Source organism: Lepus europaeus, chromosome X (genome assembly GCF_033115175.1).
Source record: "Lepus europaeus isolate LE1 chromosome X, mLepTim1.pri, whole genome shotgun sequence".
Classification (NCBI taxonomy): Eukaryota; Metazoa; Chordata; class Mammalia; order Lagomorpha; family Leporidae; genus Lepus; species Lepus europaeus.
In genome coordinates, this window is record NC_084850.1 from 44443079 (window position 1) to 44460607 (window position 17529).

Here is a 17529-nt window from a genome sequence, read left to right on the forward strand (position 1 = left end):
AACCGCGCACGTGGTGCCAGCCCATTGTTACGGCGCACTTTCTGTCAGTGTTTGCATACAACAGCTGTGCACGGGGAAAACTTGGAAAGTGTGCACGCGCACAAGCAGGCGGTCCGTCTTTCTGAATGGTGGCTGAGACTGGGTCTTAGCTGCTCAGAAATGAGCCGGCTCACCTGCTGGTTAGGCCCCTCCATGGCAGCCATTGTTCCGCTGGGGGGCCGTTCCTGGGTCCCCCCTGGCGAACCAGGTCAGTGAGCACCGCTGCCCCTTCTCCTGGGGCCTCGCCCATCCTCCGCCTCCTCCGTGTGTGATTCCCTTGCTTTCCTTTGCTTACTCAGCTCCGCTTTTTCCTAAGGATGTGGGTTATGTTTGTCACAAGAATTAGGAAAACTAAAGCCAGAAAAACAATGTACGATAAGCAATTAAACTGTTCAATGAGCTTGTGAGTGCCATGAAGACACTTAAAATCCCTGTGGTCAGAGCATCCAACGATAAGTAAAATTCCCATTACCTCTGGGACTCATAGCTAGAGCATCAGCCAGGCTTGTGACAGATCTCTTGTTAAGGGTAAGTCTTGTCATCCATGAAACACAGATAGTACTTTCTCACGGGACTGCCCGGTGGACTGGACAAGGTACTGAGTGTGTGGGCTGTGTTTAGCTGGCTCTCTTGCAGTAGTAGGACACTGGCCCCCGCCAGACACTAACTGGAGGGCTGAAGGTAGGCATCACCTATGCCCATGAACAAACTGTAAGCAGTTGAGAAGAGGGTCCCGCCTGTCTCTTGGTACTACCACATCTGTTGGGTACTCCTGTTGGACCCTGTAACTCTCTGCTGACAGCCGTTGATATAACAGGGTTCATATGGTGACAAAGCCCTTTTGATTCTCTACAGTCCCCAAAGGGCAAAAGCTCCTATTTGACTCCTATAAGAGTGTGGATAAAGCCCTTCTCGCAACTGTAGGTGGTACTGCCCCAAGGTTGCTGGGGCTCCCTGTACAGCATAGTACTTAACAAAGTAGTCACTAACATTTTTAGTTTATTTAGTATTTGCTTATAGTTTCCTTTCTCTTCTTAGGACACAGGCATTTGGGTCAACAAGGGGCTTTGGCCTAAGACTATTTTATTGACTAATACAAGGAATTGTGATTCGAACTGAATACTCCACCCACTCAGTACCCCAGGGAAGCCATATCTAAATGTTGACACTTTGTTAGTGTGAGTTCTCTGTAAGAAAAACTTTCAAAGAATTCCCTGATGCAAGATCAGAGGATCACACAACTGAGTTTTAGGCTGAGAAATTCCTTCCCACTTCAAACTAATTCAAACGAAAAAGGTAATAGTACTCTTAAAATACAAGAAATTCTCAATAATATGTATTTTCATTTAACCCTAGTATGTTCCTTCTCAAAATGAAGTATTTTTCCTATTTACCCTGACATGTTTTGTAGGGCACCTGACACACAGCTAACAATCAATTATGATTGAATCAGGAGTCTTGAATTTTTGGTCCAGTGTATCCTTAGGCAAGTAATTTCATTTATAGAAAATAAAATTTGGGGGCTGGTGCTGTGACATAGCGGGTAAAGCCGCTGCCTATAGTGCCGGCATCCCATACGGGCTCTGGTTCAAGTCCTGGCTGCTCCACTTCCAATCCAGCTCTCTGCTGTGGCCTGAGAAAGCAGTAGAGGATGTCCCAAGTCCTTGGGCCCCTGCACCCACATGAGAGACCCAGAAGAATCTCCTGGCTCCTGGCTTCGGATCAGTGCAGCTCTGGCTGTTGCGGCCAATTGGGGAGTGAACCAGCGGATGGAAGATATCTCTCTCTCTGCCTCTCCTTCTCTCTCTGTGTAACTCTGACTTTCAAATAAATAAATAAACCTTTAAATAAAAGAAAATAAAATTTTATGTTCAAAATGAATACAGGAGAAGTAATAGTTCCTAAATTCAGCTCATGAAACCATTTTAACTTTGCATAAGAAAGAGTTTTTTCAAGATGTCGGAAGACCACCTGAGACACTTACAAATAAAATGTACCCATCACAGACTCAGAATTTCTAGGACTATGGTTCTGGAATCCATGATTTCCACATACTTCCCAGGTGATTCTGATGTGCACCAAAATTATATACATGATGTGTTCTCAGTTATGTTAATTATGAACCATAAGAACCTAGGAGGAAATATAAGGAAATGTTCATTTGAATTCAACAGGCAGAAAGCATACATAAGCATCCCCAAAACTAACATCAAACTATCTGCAAGATTTGCGCCCTGACAACTAAAAACATTGATAAAGTAAGCCTTAAATAAATGGAGATACATGTTTCTGTATTAGAAGATTCAATGTGTCAATACTGGAATTCTTGCCAAAACTGATCAATAAATATCCACTATTCCAGTTAAAATCCCAGCAAACTGAGATTTTAAAGTTTCACGGTAAAGTAAAGGATATGAGATAGCCAAAAAAGTTTTGAAAATGAATCAAAAAGTTGGAGAACTCACACTGCCTGTTTTCAAAGCAACTATAAAGCTACAGTAATCAAGACTGAGTAGTACCAGCATAAGGATAGGTCCATCAATAGAATATAACAGTCCAGAAATGGACTCACACATACGTAGTCAATTCATTTTTGAAAATGTAGCCCAAGAAAATCAATGCAGAAAGGGCAGATTTTTCAACAGATGATGCTGCAACACTTGTATATCTATATGCAAAATACAGTACTCTTACCTCACACCATATACAAAACATGAATGCAAAATTGCTCATATATCATAAAACCTACATTTTTTTAAAAAGATCATTTATTTGAAAGGCAGAGTTACAGAGAGGCAGAGAGGGGGGGGGGAGACACACAGAGAGAGAGAGAGAGAGAGAGAGAGAGAGAGAGAGGTCTTTCATTGCTGATTCACTCTCCAGATGGCTGCAGCAGCCAGAGCTGCGCCAATCCGAAGCCAGGAGCCGGGAGCTTCTTCCAGGTCTCCCACACGGTTGCAGGGACCCAAGCGCTTGAACCATCTTCTACTGCTTTCCCAGGCCATAGCAGAGAGCTGGATCAGAAGAGGAGCAACAGGCACTCGAACCGGTGCCCACATGGAATGCCGACACTGCGGGTGGTGGCTTTACCCACTGCACCACAGCACCAACCCAAACCTAAAATTATAAAACTTCTTTAAGAAGTAAGAAAAACTTATGAAATATTTTGTAGTTGAATTATAAAATATTTATTTTTATTGGTTTAAAGATTTTCACAATTATTATTCTGTCACTATCTACTTAATAAGTTCCAGAGTTTTCTCCTAGTAAGAAATGGAAAAAAGACAAGTACTAATGGCAAAACATTTAAATGATGAGGGTAGGCGCTGTGGAATAGTAAGTTAAGTCACTGACTGCAGTGCCAGCATCCCATATGGGTGCTGGTTTGAATCCAGACTGCTCCTCTTCCTCTTCTTCTTCCTCTTCCTCTTCTTCTTCAGATTTATTATTTGAGAGGCTGAGTTACAGACAGGGAGAGACAGAGAGAGAGGTCTTCCATCTGCTGGTTCACTCCCCAAATGGCCACAGCAGCTGAAGCTGGGCAGATCTGAAGCCAGGAGCTTCCTCTGGGTCTTCATCTTCTGCTTTCCCAGGCCATCAGCAGGGAGCTGGATCAGAAGTGGAGCATCCGGGACTCGAACCTGTGTCTATATGGGATGCTGGTGCTGCAAGCAGAGGCTTCACCTACTACGCCACAGTGCCGGCCCCTCAAAGTTCTTCTGTGCTGATACCACAAAATGGTTGAGAGACAGACAGGCATTTGACCTAGAAATTAAGACAGCGCTTGGGACACCCACATAACAGTGCTTGGATTCATGTCCTGGCCCCACTCCTGACTCCAGCTTCCTGCTAAAGCACACATTGAGAGGCAGCATTGATGGCTCAAGTACTTGCATCCCTGTCACCCATGTGGGAGACCAGGATTGAGTTCTGGGTTCCTGGCTTTGGCCCCTGGTATGGGGCCATTCTGGACATATGGGGAATGAAGCAGCAGATGGGAACTCTCTGTTTCTCTGCCTCTCAAATAAATATAAACATAAATAATATTTATACAAATATGGTCAAGCCAGCCCTGTTCTGTCATTTTATAATTCTTTCCTCTGTGATTTTATCTGGGGGACAATTTATGACTACTGACTGTTCTTCAAGGTTGTAGCATCCTGACTGTTACTCACTGGGCTGAAATCGCAATGTAGAGGGTTAATATAGTTCAGACCTTGGTTCTCTGGGCCCCTCTTTGTCTTTATATAAGTTACTTTTATATAAGGAGGGACTTAACCATCCAAACTCCCAGAAGAAAAGGTTCACAGTCCAGGGTCCAGGAGGGAAATAACCCTCTGTTTATCTGTTTTCTAAGACTCTTGGTAAAGTATTCTTTGTCAATGGGAGCTACTCTGGAGAGGCAGTGCTACAGAGACCAGGCTCATCTTCTCTGCACTGTTCAGGCACAAGCTTGCAGGAGTTATGTGAATGACTGCAAAGAAACAGCAAAATAGGGATCTCGGGATTAATACTCCTACCAGGATTCTTCCTGTTTTTAACCACTGGGAGGTCTTGAGATCTAAGTCAACAGGTCATAGTCTCCTCTAAATAGCTCATATCTATTCAGGTAGTGAATGTACCCACTGGTGGTATCTGCCACAGAGGAAATTCTTAATAATTGGGAGAAAAATAATTCTCTGTAGATATCATTCATTCTCCCTCCTCACTCTACTTTCCCAGTGTTTGCTCTCAGTGGGCCCATGCACAAAGGAACAATGGAAGAAGGGACCATGCAAGAGCTCAGCAATGGTAACTTCCAGCACCATCCTGATTTGACTACTGTGACAGCTGAGTTTGGAATGAGCCAAAAGTAGAGACCAATGCTGAATCCCTAATTTCCAGAGGGAAGGTAGATTACAGTGGATCTCTTCCACCACGGGGAGGCAATATTTGTCCTTAAACAGAAACTACTGCACTTTAAAAAAAAAGATTTACTTATTTATTTGAAAGGCAGAGTTACACAGAGGCAGAGAGAGAGAGAGAGAGAGAGAGCGAGCGAGCGATCCTCCTTCCTCTGGTTCACTCCCCAATTGGCCACAACAGCCAGGGCTGTGCCAATCTGAAGTCAGGAGCCAGGAGATTCCTCCGGGTCTCCCATATGGATGCAGGGGCCCAAAGACTTGGGCCATCTTCTACTGCTTCCCCAGGCCATAGAAGGGAGCTGGATTGAAGTGGAGCAGGTGGAACTAGAACCGGCACCCACGTGGGATGCCAGCACTGCAGGCGGCAGCTTTACCTGCTACGCCACAGTGCCGTCCCCTGCACTTTTTTTAAAGATTTTTTTATTTATTTGAAAGACAGAGTTACAGGGAGAGGTAGAGACAGAGAGAGAGGTCTTCCAACCATTGGTTCATTCCCCAGATGGCCACAATGGCCGGAGCTGTGCCAATCCAAAGCCAGGAGCCAGGAGCTTCTTCCAGGCCTCTCACGTGGGTACAGGGGCCCAAGAACTTGGGCTGTCTTCTACTGCTTTCCCAGGCCACAACAGAGAGCTGGATCGGAAGAGGAGCTGCAGGGACTAGAACCTGCACCCATATCGGATACCGGCGCTTCAGGCCAGGGCTTTAACCTGCTGCGCCACAGCGCCAGCTCCCCTGCCCCTGCACTTTTTAAAGAATAGATTTACTTATTTATTTGAAAGGCAGAGTTACAGAGAGAGATGAAGACAACACACACACACACACACCACAAAGAGACAGAGACAGACAAACAGAGACAGAGATTGATCTTCTATCTGCTGGTTCACTCCCCAAATGGCCAGAAGAGTCAGGGCTGGGCCAGGCTGAAGCCAGGAGCCTAGAACTGCAACTGGGTCTCCCATGTGGGTGACAGAGGCCCAACCATTTGGGCCATCTTCCTCTGCTCTCCCAGGCACATCAGCAATGAGCTGGATAGGAAGTGAAGCAGCCAGACTCAAACTGGCTCTCATGTGGGAATCAGGCATTAACAGGCAGCAACTTAACAAATTGTGCCAATTTTATTGATACATAATTCACATGCTTTTAAAACACATTCTTTTAAAATACACAATTCAGAGGCCAGCTCTGTGGCTAAGTGGGTAAAGCTGCCGCCTATGGTTCGAGTCCTGGCTGCTCCTCTTCTGATCCAGCTCTCTGCTATGGCCTGGGAAAGCAGTAGAAGATGGTTCAAGCGCTTGGGCCCCTGTACCCACGTGAGAGGCCTGGAAGAAGCTCCTGGCTCCTGGCTTTGGATTGGCTCAGCTCCAATCATTGTAGCCATCTGGGGAGTGAACCAGCAGTTGGAAGACCTTTCTCTCTGCCTTTCTGTAACTCTGCCTTTCAAATAAATAAATCTTTAAAAAATAAAATATACAATTCAGTGATTTGAGAGGTAGAATTACAAACACAGAGAGGGAGAGACAGAGAGAGAGAGAGAGAGAGAGAGAGAGAGAGAGAGATCTTCCATCTGATGGTTCACTCCCCAAATGGCTGCAATGGGTGGCGCTGGGCCGATTTGAAGCCAGGACCCAGGAGCTTCTTCCAGGTCTCCCACATGGGTGCAGGGGCCCAAGGACTTGGGCCATCTTCTACTGCTTTCCCAGGCCATAGCAGAGAGCTGTTTCAGAAGAGGAGCAGCCGGGACACGAACCAGCACCCACATGGGATGCCGGCTCCACAGGCAGAGGCTTGGCCTACTACGCCACAACAGCATGGCCCTGGACATCTTATTTCACTTAGCACAATGTTTTTGGAAGTTCATCCACATTGCAGCATATTCCAATACTTCATTCCTTTTTCACTGCTTAATAATATTTCATCAAACAGTAAACTATATTTTATTTATCCATTTCATCAGTTGATGGGCATCTGGGTGCTCTTCATTTGGGGTTATTGTAAATAATATTGCTATGAACATTAGTGTAAAATGTTTGTTTGGGGTGATGTGGCTGCCTATTAGCCAATGGTAAAGTCCCCGGGACATGACAGTGGCATCTGCAGCATCAGAGAGGAATCAGCAGCAGCGTCTCCCAAGCCTCTGCTTCTGCCACCAAGGAAACAATCCAAATGTTAATTCTGGCACATGAAGACTATGTGGGAGCTAATTGTCGTGCCTGTGCTGTGGAATCTGGAGTCGGTATTCTAAGTGAAATGCAAAGCAGTTCCGTTACTTTCTGCCTCTGTGCTTATCAATATGTTGGATTTTATCAAGAAGTTCGTGAGACATCCATTTCAAATTCTGGGGAAGACGGAAGAGTCGAGCTTTGAAGGGATCGATGTTTTACAATGATTTTGAAAGAGGGTGAGGACAGAAGGACAAAGACATTATCAGGAGAGAAATCATCTAAGGGGCAAGCTGCATTTTGATTCTTACTGATGTATTGAATCTCCAGTGGAGGTCGATCTGGGAAGAAAGCTCTCACGGTAAACATTAAGGAAGACAGGAAGATTCTCTGTGATGTTGAGATTTTCTATAGTCCCACAGTGGAGGGCTGTCCCGTGTGTAGGGCTGGCCTTCCTTCAATTCCTGAGATGAGATACTTTTGTAGGCAGTGCTGAAGAATATGCGATATCACAATGTGCATTGTGCTCTTTTCTTTGGAACTGTTTCAATCTCATCTCAATGCTCATAACGGATCAGAAATACGGATTTTGCTAGCAAGTAACTAATAAACTCATGTGAAGACAGCAGTTGACTTTATCCTCTTTAGAGTTAGACTGCTGTGATTGGGCATAAAAGATGGGGGTCTGTAAAAATCTTTCATAGAAATGTATTTCCTAGTTCCATCAAAATAGTTATATTGGGTTCTCTGTCACTTACTAATATGCTTGTGGACTGCGAGATATGTGCTATATAAATCAACCAGTTGTGTGTCTGCTTTTATTGTGTTAGTTATTAGATTGAATAGAACAAACTTTAAAGTGATTTTTTTTAAAGATTTTATTTATTTATTTGAGAGGTAGAGTTACAGACAGTGAGAGGGAGAGACAGAGAGAAAGGTCTTTTTTCTGCTGGTTCACTCCCCAAATGACTGCAATGGCTGGAGCTGAGCCAATCCGAAACCAGGAGCCAGGAGCTTCTTCTGGGTCTCCTACGCAGATGCAGGGGCCCAAGGACTTGGGCCATCTTCTGCTGCTTTCCCAGGCCATAGCAGAGAGCTGGATTGGAAGAGGAGCAGCCAGGACTAGCTAGAACTGGTGCCCATATTGGATGCTGGCGCTGCAGGCAGAGGATTAACCTACTGTGCCATGGTGCCAGCCCCATAAAGTGATTTTTTTAAAGAAAATAATTGGGGCCGGCGCCGCGGCTCCGCCTTGCGGCGCCGGCACACCGGGTTCTAGTCCCGGTCGAGGCACCGATCCTGTCCCGGTTGCTCCTCTTCCAGGCCAGCTCTCTGCTGTGGCCAGGGAGTGCAGTGGAGGATGACCCAAGTGCTTGGGCCCTGCACCCGCATGGGAGACCAGGAGAAGCACCTGGCTCCTGCCATCAGATCAGCGCGGTGCGCTGGCCGCAGCGTGCCTACCGCGGTGGCCATTGGAGGGTGAACCAACGGCAAAAAGGAAGACCTTTCTCTCTATCTCTCTCTCTCTCACTGTCCACTCTGCCTGTCAAAAATAAAAAAAAAGAAAACAAAAATGTTAAAAAAAAAAGAAAATAATTGGGCTCATTTTATTTGATATTGTGTATTTATACAGAAAAATATTTTGTTAGCATTAAGTGAACTAGATCCTTTGGTTAAATACCAGCAACAATTATGTCCTAGGGTTAAATCTCAGAAAATCTGCCCTATTGTATATTGAATGTCTGGTAAATTGAAATAAAGTCTATATGTATTTATTGCAATTTACTGAACATTAAATATATTATATATATAATTTATGTGGAAGATCTCTTTGTCTATCCCTGCCTCTCTAATAAAGAAAACGTTGTATACTTAGTTACAAATATCTATAATATATAATTAAAATATCAATGAATTGAAAAACTTAGCTATATGCATCAGAAAAAAGCAAGAAGACTCAAATTACTAAAGCATGGACTGAAGTGAGGACATTATTATTGACCTTACAGAGATGAACAGTATTATGGTAGAATATGACAAACAACTATAAGTCAGCCAATTAGATAACCTAGATTAAATGGACATTTTCTAAAAAGATACAATGTATTGAAATTGATTTAAGCATTAGAAAATCTGAATAGACCTAGAACAACTGAACAGATTAAAGTTGTAATAAATCTCCTCAAAGAAAAATCTAGGCACAGATAGCTTTACTTTTTTTTTTAAAGCTTTATTTATGTATTTGAAAATCAGAGTCACACACAGAGAGGGAAAAACAGAAAGAGAGAGGGAGATCTTCCATCTGCTGATTCACTCCTCAAATGTCTCAATGGCCAGGGTTGGGCCAGGTGGAAGCCAGGAGCCAGGAACTCCATCCGGCAGGGAGCTGGATCAGAAGTGGGGCAGCCAGGACTCAAACTAACGCTCATATGGTATGCTGGCATTGCGGGTGGCAGCTTAACTCACTGCATCACAGTGCCAGCCCCTCTATATAACTTTTAAAGAAAAATTAAAAACAAGCCTTCAAAAATAGATGAAGAAAGAAAAATACCTAAAAATAATAATAATAAACTTCAGGAGTGGGTGTTGTATACAGCAGGTTAAGCCATCTCCTGCATTCTTAAGCTCCTGGCTTTGGCCTGACCCTGCCCCAGCTGTTGCAGGCATTTGAGGTGTAGACCAGTGAGACCAGTGGATGGAAGCTATTTCTATTTCTCTCTTTCTCTCCTTTCAAATACATAAGAATAATTAAATAAAATTAAAAAAAAACAGAAACAATGTTAGGGTGCTGGTAGAAACTTAACTAGGCAATGCAGTCATTGTAGTAGGTAACATCTGGACTGAATTAAAGTGGAACAAACATTCCACTTAATGAGTGCCAAAGCTGTTCCACCCAGGTCAGCTGCAGACAAAAGCAGAGATTTTGATGAAATTTTAACCTAGTGGGGATCAAGATCTTGAGCTATTTCTTTGAGGAATTGCAACAGGAGATAAACCTGACTTTACCAGTGTGATCTTGAGAACAAAGCACAAACAACTGTTACCAGGAGGTGGAAATAGTTCAGTCAAGAGAAAAACAGACCTGGCAGGAGCAAAGTTCATAGCAACAGTTTTTGGGAACTAGCAAAGCATTTTGCTTGTCGACTTGCTAGAGGGCCAAAGAATGATAATATCTGCTTATCAGGAGAGTGTTCAGAGAAAGTTTAGCAACCCTTCAGCAGAAAAATGCCTGGGAAACATTCACCAGAAACTTCTGTTCCTGCTCATTTCTCTCGAGGGCAATTTTGCAAGAGTTTCGATGGAAAAGAATCAGATATTCACCTTACAGTCCTGATTTTGCTCCTTTTGACTTCTTTTTGTATCTTAGTCTTTAAAAAATCTTTAAAGGGCACCCATTTTTCTTCAGTTACTAATGGACAAAAGATTGCATTGAGATGAGTAAGTTTCCAGGACCCTCAGTTCTTTAGGGATGGACTGGCTGATATATTGCTTATAAAAGTATCTTGGACTTGAGGGAGCTTGTGTTGAGAAATAATGTTTATATTTTTATCTTTTAATTCCATTTTTCCATGTACTTTTTGAAGACTCCCTTGTATATCTGTGAATATACACTGAAATAAACACTTTCAACAGCCAAAGTATGTTATTTGAATGATATCCTAATAAAGCTCTTTTAAAAAAGAATAAAAAGGTCATCATTACAGATTCTCCAAACATTTAAAGGGCAGTGTAGGAATATTATGACAAAGTTTAGGACAACAAACTTTTTTTTTCTTTTTTTTTAATTAAAGATTTATTTTATTTGCTTCAAAGGCAGAGTGACAGAGGAAAAGATCTTCCATCCACTGGTTCACTCTCCAAATAGCTGCAACAGCCAGGGCTGGGCCACGAGCCTGGAACTCCGTGTGGGTCTCCATGTGGGTGGCAGGGGCCCAAGCACTTGCTGCTCTTTCAGAGGTGGCTTAACCATAATGCCGGGTCCTTTGCTGGTTTCTTGGTGATGCCAGATTTTCAGCCCCTTGCATGTTCAACAGCCAATGCTTGTGTTTGTAGAAGACTATGGAGAACTGCGAAGGACAAGCTCTTGAACTTTGCCTCAGAATCAGGAAGTCCGCATGGTTGGGAGAGGCCTGTGGCTCTGGTGACATCGTCAAGTCTGGCTCTGCCCGGCTCTTAACTCTGCAGCTGCACAACAGGACTGAGCAGGACAACAAACTTGATAACATAGGTGCAATGGCCAAATTCCTTAAAAGACACAATTTTTTTTAAAGATTTATTTATTAACTTGACAGGCAAACTTACAGACAGAGAGAGGGAGAGACAGAGAGGTCTTCCTTCCACTGGTTCACTCCCCAAATAGCTACAATGGCTGGAGCTGTGCCAATCCGAAGCCAGGAGCCAGAAGCTTCTTCTGAGTCTCCCACGTGGGTGCAGGGGCCCAAGAACTTGGACCATCTTCTACTGCCTTCCCAAGCCATAGCAGAGAGCTGCATTGAAAGTGCAGCAGCCAAGACACAAACTGGTGCCCATATGGGAAAAAAGCAATGAAATTAAAACTTTACCCACTACGCCACAGCGCTGGCCCCTCTTAAGAATTTTTGCAGCAAATTTTTGTAGTAAAAGAGTGAATGCTTTGCTGATATGATCACGGACTACACAGGTTGTCTGCTCTCAGCAGTGCCATGCAATACTGTGTTAGAAATCCTAGTTAGTATAAAAAAGTAATGTAAATGGGAAAGGAACAAATAAAACTGTCCTTTTTGCTAGAAAACCATGAATATGTACATAGACTACACTAAAAATCTACAAAAAATTTTACAACTATTAAATAAATTTAACATGATTCCAAGATAAATGATTATTTAAAAATAATTAAATATAGGGACTGGTGTTGTGGTATGACAGGTAAATTCTGCAGCACTGGCAGCCCATATGGGCAGCAATTCAAGTCCCAGCTGTACCACTTCCGATCCAGCTCTCTGCTGTGGCCTGGGAAAACAGTAGAAGATGGCCCAAGTCCTTGGGCCCCTGCATTATGTGAGAGACCTGGAAGAAGCTTCTGGCTTCAGCCACTGCAGCCGTTTGGGGATCTTCCAGTGGATGGAAGATTCTCTCTCTCTCTCTCTCTCTCTCTCTCTCTCTCTCTCTCTTTCTCTCTCTCTCTTTGCCTATGCCTCTCCTTCTCTGTAACTCTGACTTTCAAATAAATCTTTTAAAAAATTTAAAAAGTGTGAAATAATTTGAGATAAATTTTAAGAAATATGTGAAGACTTGCAAACTGAAAACATCACTGACAGTAATTATGTGAGACCTAAAAAAATGAAGTGTACCATGTTCACATGTCAGAGAACTCAATATTGTCAAAGTGGCAGTTCTCCCTATGTTCATCTGTAGATTCAGAGTAATTCCAATTAAGATCTTGGCAGACTGGGGCCGGTGTTATGGTACAGTGGGTTAAGCTACTGCCTGCAACACTGGCATCCCATATGAACACCAGTTAGTGTCCCAGCTGCTCTGCTTCTGATCCAGCTTCCTGCTAATGTGCCTAGGAAGATGGTAGAAGATGTCCCAAGTACTTGGGTCCCTGACATCCACAGGAGACATAGATGAAGCTCCTGGTTCTTGGCTTCGGCCTGGCCCGGCCCACCTGTTGTGGCCATCTGGGTAATGAACCAGTAATGGAAGATCTCTCTTTTTCTCTGGATTTCCTTCTCTCTGTAACTCTGTCTTTCGAATAAATGAATACACCTTTAAAAAAACAAAAGGATCCCAGCAGTGTGTGTGTGTGTGTGTGTATGACCTATAGTTGGAAGTAGAGCACCCAGGACTCAAACCAGCACTGATATAGGAAGCTGGCATTGTGGGTGGCCACCTAACCTGCTGTGCCACAATACCAACTCCTCAAAAAAATCTTGTAAAAGAACAGTATCAGAAGACTGATAATATTCATACCTAATTTTGAGACTTCCTAGAAAGCTTCAGTGTTCAAGACAGCATAGTGTCAGAAAAGGATGAGAAGTTAGACTATACATGTGTCTACCATTCTTGCTGCCCTATTTGCATATATATCATAGAATTACAGTGGTCCTGTGATGTTTAAGAGTTTATCAAGATTCGAATAAAGTGAAAGTAAGCATGCTACCTCTATCAATGAATAAGGGGCAGGGTTTGCGTGGTGATAGCAGGAAGGCTACCCTTTTGGTTCCATTCACAATTTACTTCTGACACAGAGTTCTAAGTGACAAAGATCCATGAAGTTGAATTACATCCTTTCTCCATTTGTGACTGCCCTGTATTTGCCAATCACTCACACAGACAATGATGACAAAGAAAGGGAAAGATAGAGAAACCCCATAGTTCCTTTTCTTTTCAGTCCTTCTTTACTCTCGAGCAAGACAAAGGTAGAGCATTTGTAGAGTGTGCATGTGTGCACATTATCAAGAAGCGAGATAAAGGGACCAGTGTTGTGGCAGCTTAAGGGCACTGCCTGCAGAACCAGCATCCCATATGGGTGCCGGATCAAGTGCCAGCTGCTCCACTTCTGATCCAGCTCCCTGCTAATGTGCCTGGGAAAGCAGTGGAAGACGGCCCAAGTTCTTGAACCCCTGCATGTACTTGCGAGACTTGGAAGAAGCTCCTGGCTTTGGACTGGCCCAACCGAAGCCATGGCAGCCATCTGGGAAGTGAACCAGCAAATGGAAGACCTCTCTCTGTCTCTGTCTCTCCCTCTCTCTCTAACTCTCTGCCTGTCAAATAATTAAATAAATATTTTTTTAAAAGAAGAAGTGGAAATAAAAATAGTTAATTGATTTTGTGCAGTGTTTCTACCATCCTAGTAAAAAATAAATACATACTTATGTATAAGCTACAAAATATAAAATATAGGGGCCAGCGCTGTGGCATAGTGGGTAAAGCTACTGCCTGTGGTGCTGGTATCTCATTTGGATACCAGTTTGAATCGCACCTGCTCCACTTCCCATCCAGCTCTCTGCTATGGCCTGGCCCTCCCAGGCACATTAGCAGGGAGCTGGATGGGAAGTAGAACAGCCAGGACTCAACTGGCACCCATATGGGATGCCAGTGTGCACATGGCGGCTTTACCCACTACACCACAGTGTCGGCCCCATGCAGCTATCTTTTGAAGGCCAGGAGTTCTAGGACCTAAATATTTGTTGATTTAATGAATTAATATAAACTTTCAAAACCAGAAGTACCAAGAAGTGACCGGATAAGGATTTTGGAGACCTAATAAAATCTATTTCTTCTATTATGAATAGCAACTATTGAATAATGGCATATAAATGTATATATGAAGTATTCATTGTATATATATACACTTGTATGTATACATATATATATATACTTATATGTATACATATATATATATATATATATATATCTGTCTATATCGATAGAGCGAGAGTGAGAATGAGAGAGCCAGGGAGAGAAATGCCATGCTTTGCCTTCCTCAAGGAGTCTCTCATTTTGGATAACACCTAAGATTTCTGGACTATTTATACATGGACAAATGTATTTGTGGTTTATGAATATCATTTTTTTCAGATTTACACACTTTACAAACTGAACATTTTCTACGCGTCTACAACTAAATGACTACTAATTTAGCCTGGAGTTTCTATTCGTGACATAGGTCTGGGGGCTGAAAAACAAAAACAAAATACTGACGTCAAAGAAAAGTGAACGAGTTTCTCCCATGAAAATGACAAAAGCGGAAAAGGTGTGGAGAGATCCGAAATGGAAACGATGGAGTTAAAGACGTGGATGAAAACCGGGAGTGCTGGGATAGGAGGGTATGATATTAATTCACGACGGCCAGGAAGTCAAATGTCAGTGCAGGATTTGAACTGCAGGGGCAATCAGGGGCTGTCGTGATGGGGAAGGGAGGGTGGGGGAGAGAGGTGGTATCCGGGGAAGCAGCAGAGAGGAAGAGGCAGGCAATTTCCATACTAGGTGCTGACATCTCCGCAGAAAAAGGCGCATACGGAGAGGAGAGGTGAGAGACAATGCTGGGTGTGTTCGGGGTCAGATTCAAGCAGGTTGCTGTGCACGGCCGCCGGTCAAAGTGGTAACGGGGGATCAGAGCTCGGCAGTGACGCGCGGCCCTCACGTGACCAGGAGCCTGTGTCTGCCAAGTCCCTCTCGTCCTGGTCCTTTCTGCCTGCCCAGACACCGTCTTAGTACCCTTTGGTCGAGAGGGAAAGCAGAAGGAAGTAAGTTCTCTCGCTCCTCTCCAATCGGCGGTCGGTGCTGCCTTGGATCCCCGGAATCAGTTAGGGATGGCAGCGCCCAAGCCTCTTCCCTCTGCTCCAGCCCCGCCCCCGCGCCCACATTTTGGTGCAGAAAATGGTGGTCTTGAGGGGGTGGGGTAGGAAGGTGACGGGGAGCCCGCCTGGGAGGAAGGTATAGACCCTTGGAAATCGTTTTCTAAGTAACCCTTCGCTTCCATTTCCCGCCCGAGAAAAAATGACGAGCTTTGTGAGGTGGGGGCGCGGAGGATGAAGCGGGATAGGGGGTGTCTGGGAGGGGAGGAGAGCCTGAAGGGGGCTGGCATGGGGGCGGCGGCTGGCTCCCAGAACCGGCGGTGTGTGTCGCTCAGGCTGTCCCTGCTCCCCGCCCCCAACCCTGTGTGGCGTCCGTTTGCGGGGCACTGAGGGGGCACCTCGAGGAGGGCGCGTCTAGGAGCCTACGTCCCTGAAAGGTCCACGCCCGGGCAGGGCTGGGCAGCGGGCCGGGGCCGCGGTGCCAGAGCGCCAGGGCGATCGCCAAACGCAACGGCCTCTGAGGTCCCCGCTGTCCCTCCCCTCTCACTGCGGGAGCGGCCTGCGGCAAGGCCTGCTGGGAAAATGGTGGGCTTGCGGGAAGGAAGGGCGGCCGGGAAGCGCGCGTGTGAGGACCTGGCCCCCAGTCAGGGCGAGGCCGGTATTGCAGCCGTGGCTGGGGGGTTGCTGCTGCCCCAAGGATCCTGACACTGCCCTGCTATGCTTGTCTCCTAAGAATAACCGCTCGGATCAGAATAGCCTCAGCATGGAAAATCCATGCCAAGAAACTGAAGAACAGCCGCGGAGCGCGCCGAGGCCCGACGAGGAGCCTCCAGTGGAGCACGCTCCCGAGAAGCAGGGGCCCGAGGAGGAGCCCTCATCGGAGGAGCAGTCCTCGGAGGAGGAGTTCTTCCCCGAGGAGCTGCTGCCCGAGCTCCTGCCCGAGATGCTGTTGTGTGCGGAGCGCCCCCGGCAGGAGCGCCTTTCCAGCAAGGACCTGTTTGAGGAGCGCCCTCCCATGGAGCAGCCTCCTTGTGGAGTAGGCAAACATAAGCTCGAAGAGGGAAGTTTCAAAGAAAGGCTGGCCCGCTCTCGCCCGCAGTTTAGAGGGGACATACATGGCAGAAACTTAAGCAATGAGGAGATGATACAAGCAGCCGATGAGATGGAAGAGATGAAAAGAGTGAGAAACAAACTGATGATAATGCATTGGAAGGCGAAACGCAGCCGTCCTTATCCAATTTAATGTATTCTGCCTTTAATTCTGTTTTGCCTGGAAACAGTGTTGCCACCAGAACTTTCTGTCTGCATTTTCTTACATGTCTTTTTCCCCATCTTCCTAATTTTAACTTTTTTTTTTCTTTTTGGCGCAGCTTTAATTTAGGTGGTTGGCTCCTAACTGGCATAAAATTGTTGTTTTGTTTTTTTTTTTCTCCCTGAGATCTGAGCTCCATCTATTTGCATGGAAAGATGCACATGACATATTGTGAAGTGAAAAAAGCAGTTTTCAAGAGTTATATATAGTACCCATTTTTGTAAAAAAAATCCTGTATATTTATATATTAATATGCAAAGAGAAAATGAAAAGTATGGACTTCAAAAGATTACCAGTGGCCATCTGTATGGTGAGATAAGTGATTTTAATTTTTAAAAGTGTTGCTCTATCTGAATCTCATTTTTTTTTCAAAATGAACACATTCTGCTTGTGTCACAGAAAAAGAAAAACCAGTATAATGAAAAGTGAAGCTATTTTGAAAATTACCTAATCAGCTTATAATGACAATGTAGCACTTAATAAATACTTGTTGGAACTTTAAAAGAGCAAAAGTGAATGCTATGTTTTCTCTGACTCTCTTAGTCAAAAATATAAACCAAAACATTAATATATTTCTTCCATCTAATACCTTCCTTATAGTGCTGCTGCAGAAACAAATGAGATTTCAAAAAAATGTGTGAACTGTGTCTTTTATTCCCCCATCTACACATACAGGACCCCAACCCCTATACATTCTGTACAAACTTAGGGGATCATACCCAAGGAGATCTCACTTGTGTTTAGCAACCATTCCCGTGGTGGCATTCCAGACCAGAGCCACATTCTGGTCCTGCCCTGCTGTACTCAGATCTAGCCACACCTGCTAGACCCAG

The 17529-nt window shown here is 44.5% G+C and overlaps 1 protein-coding gene across 2 annotated transcripts; it reads left to right on the plus strand.

Moving 5' to 3' along the window:
• Positions 1 to 15025: 15025 nt before the first annotated feature.
• TCEAL1 (transcription elongation factor A like 1) lies at positions 15026 to 17301 on the plus strand. Of its 2 annotated transcripts, none has more exons than XM_062183554.1 (2): positions 15026 to 15116; positions 16118 to 17301. In XM_062183554.1, exon 2 carries the CDS (start codon positions 16148 to 16150, stop codon positions 16625 to 16627), a length of 480 nt encoding a protein of 159 aa, XP_062039538.1. In that variant the 5' UTR covers positions 15026 to 15116; positions 16118 to 16147; the 3' UTR covers positions 16628 to 17301. The 2 variants fall into 2 exon arrangements, with proteins under 2 accessions (XP_062039538.1, XP_062039537.1); XM_062183553.1 differs by lacking the exon at positions 15026 to 15116 and adding an exon at positions 15178 to 15333 and having other exon boundaries at positions 16118 to 17300.
• Positions 17302 to 17529: the final 228 nt, after the last annotated feature.

Excerpts from the sequence above, each read along its gene's own strand:
- TCEAL1 (XM_062183554.1), top strand. The coding sequence starts at position 16,148 with ATGGAAAATCCATGCCAAGAAACTGAAGAACAGCCGCGGAGCGCGCCG.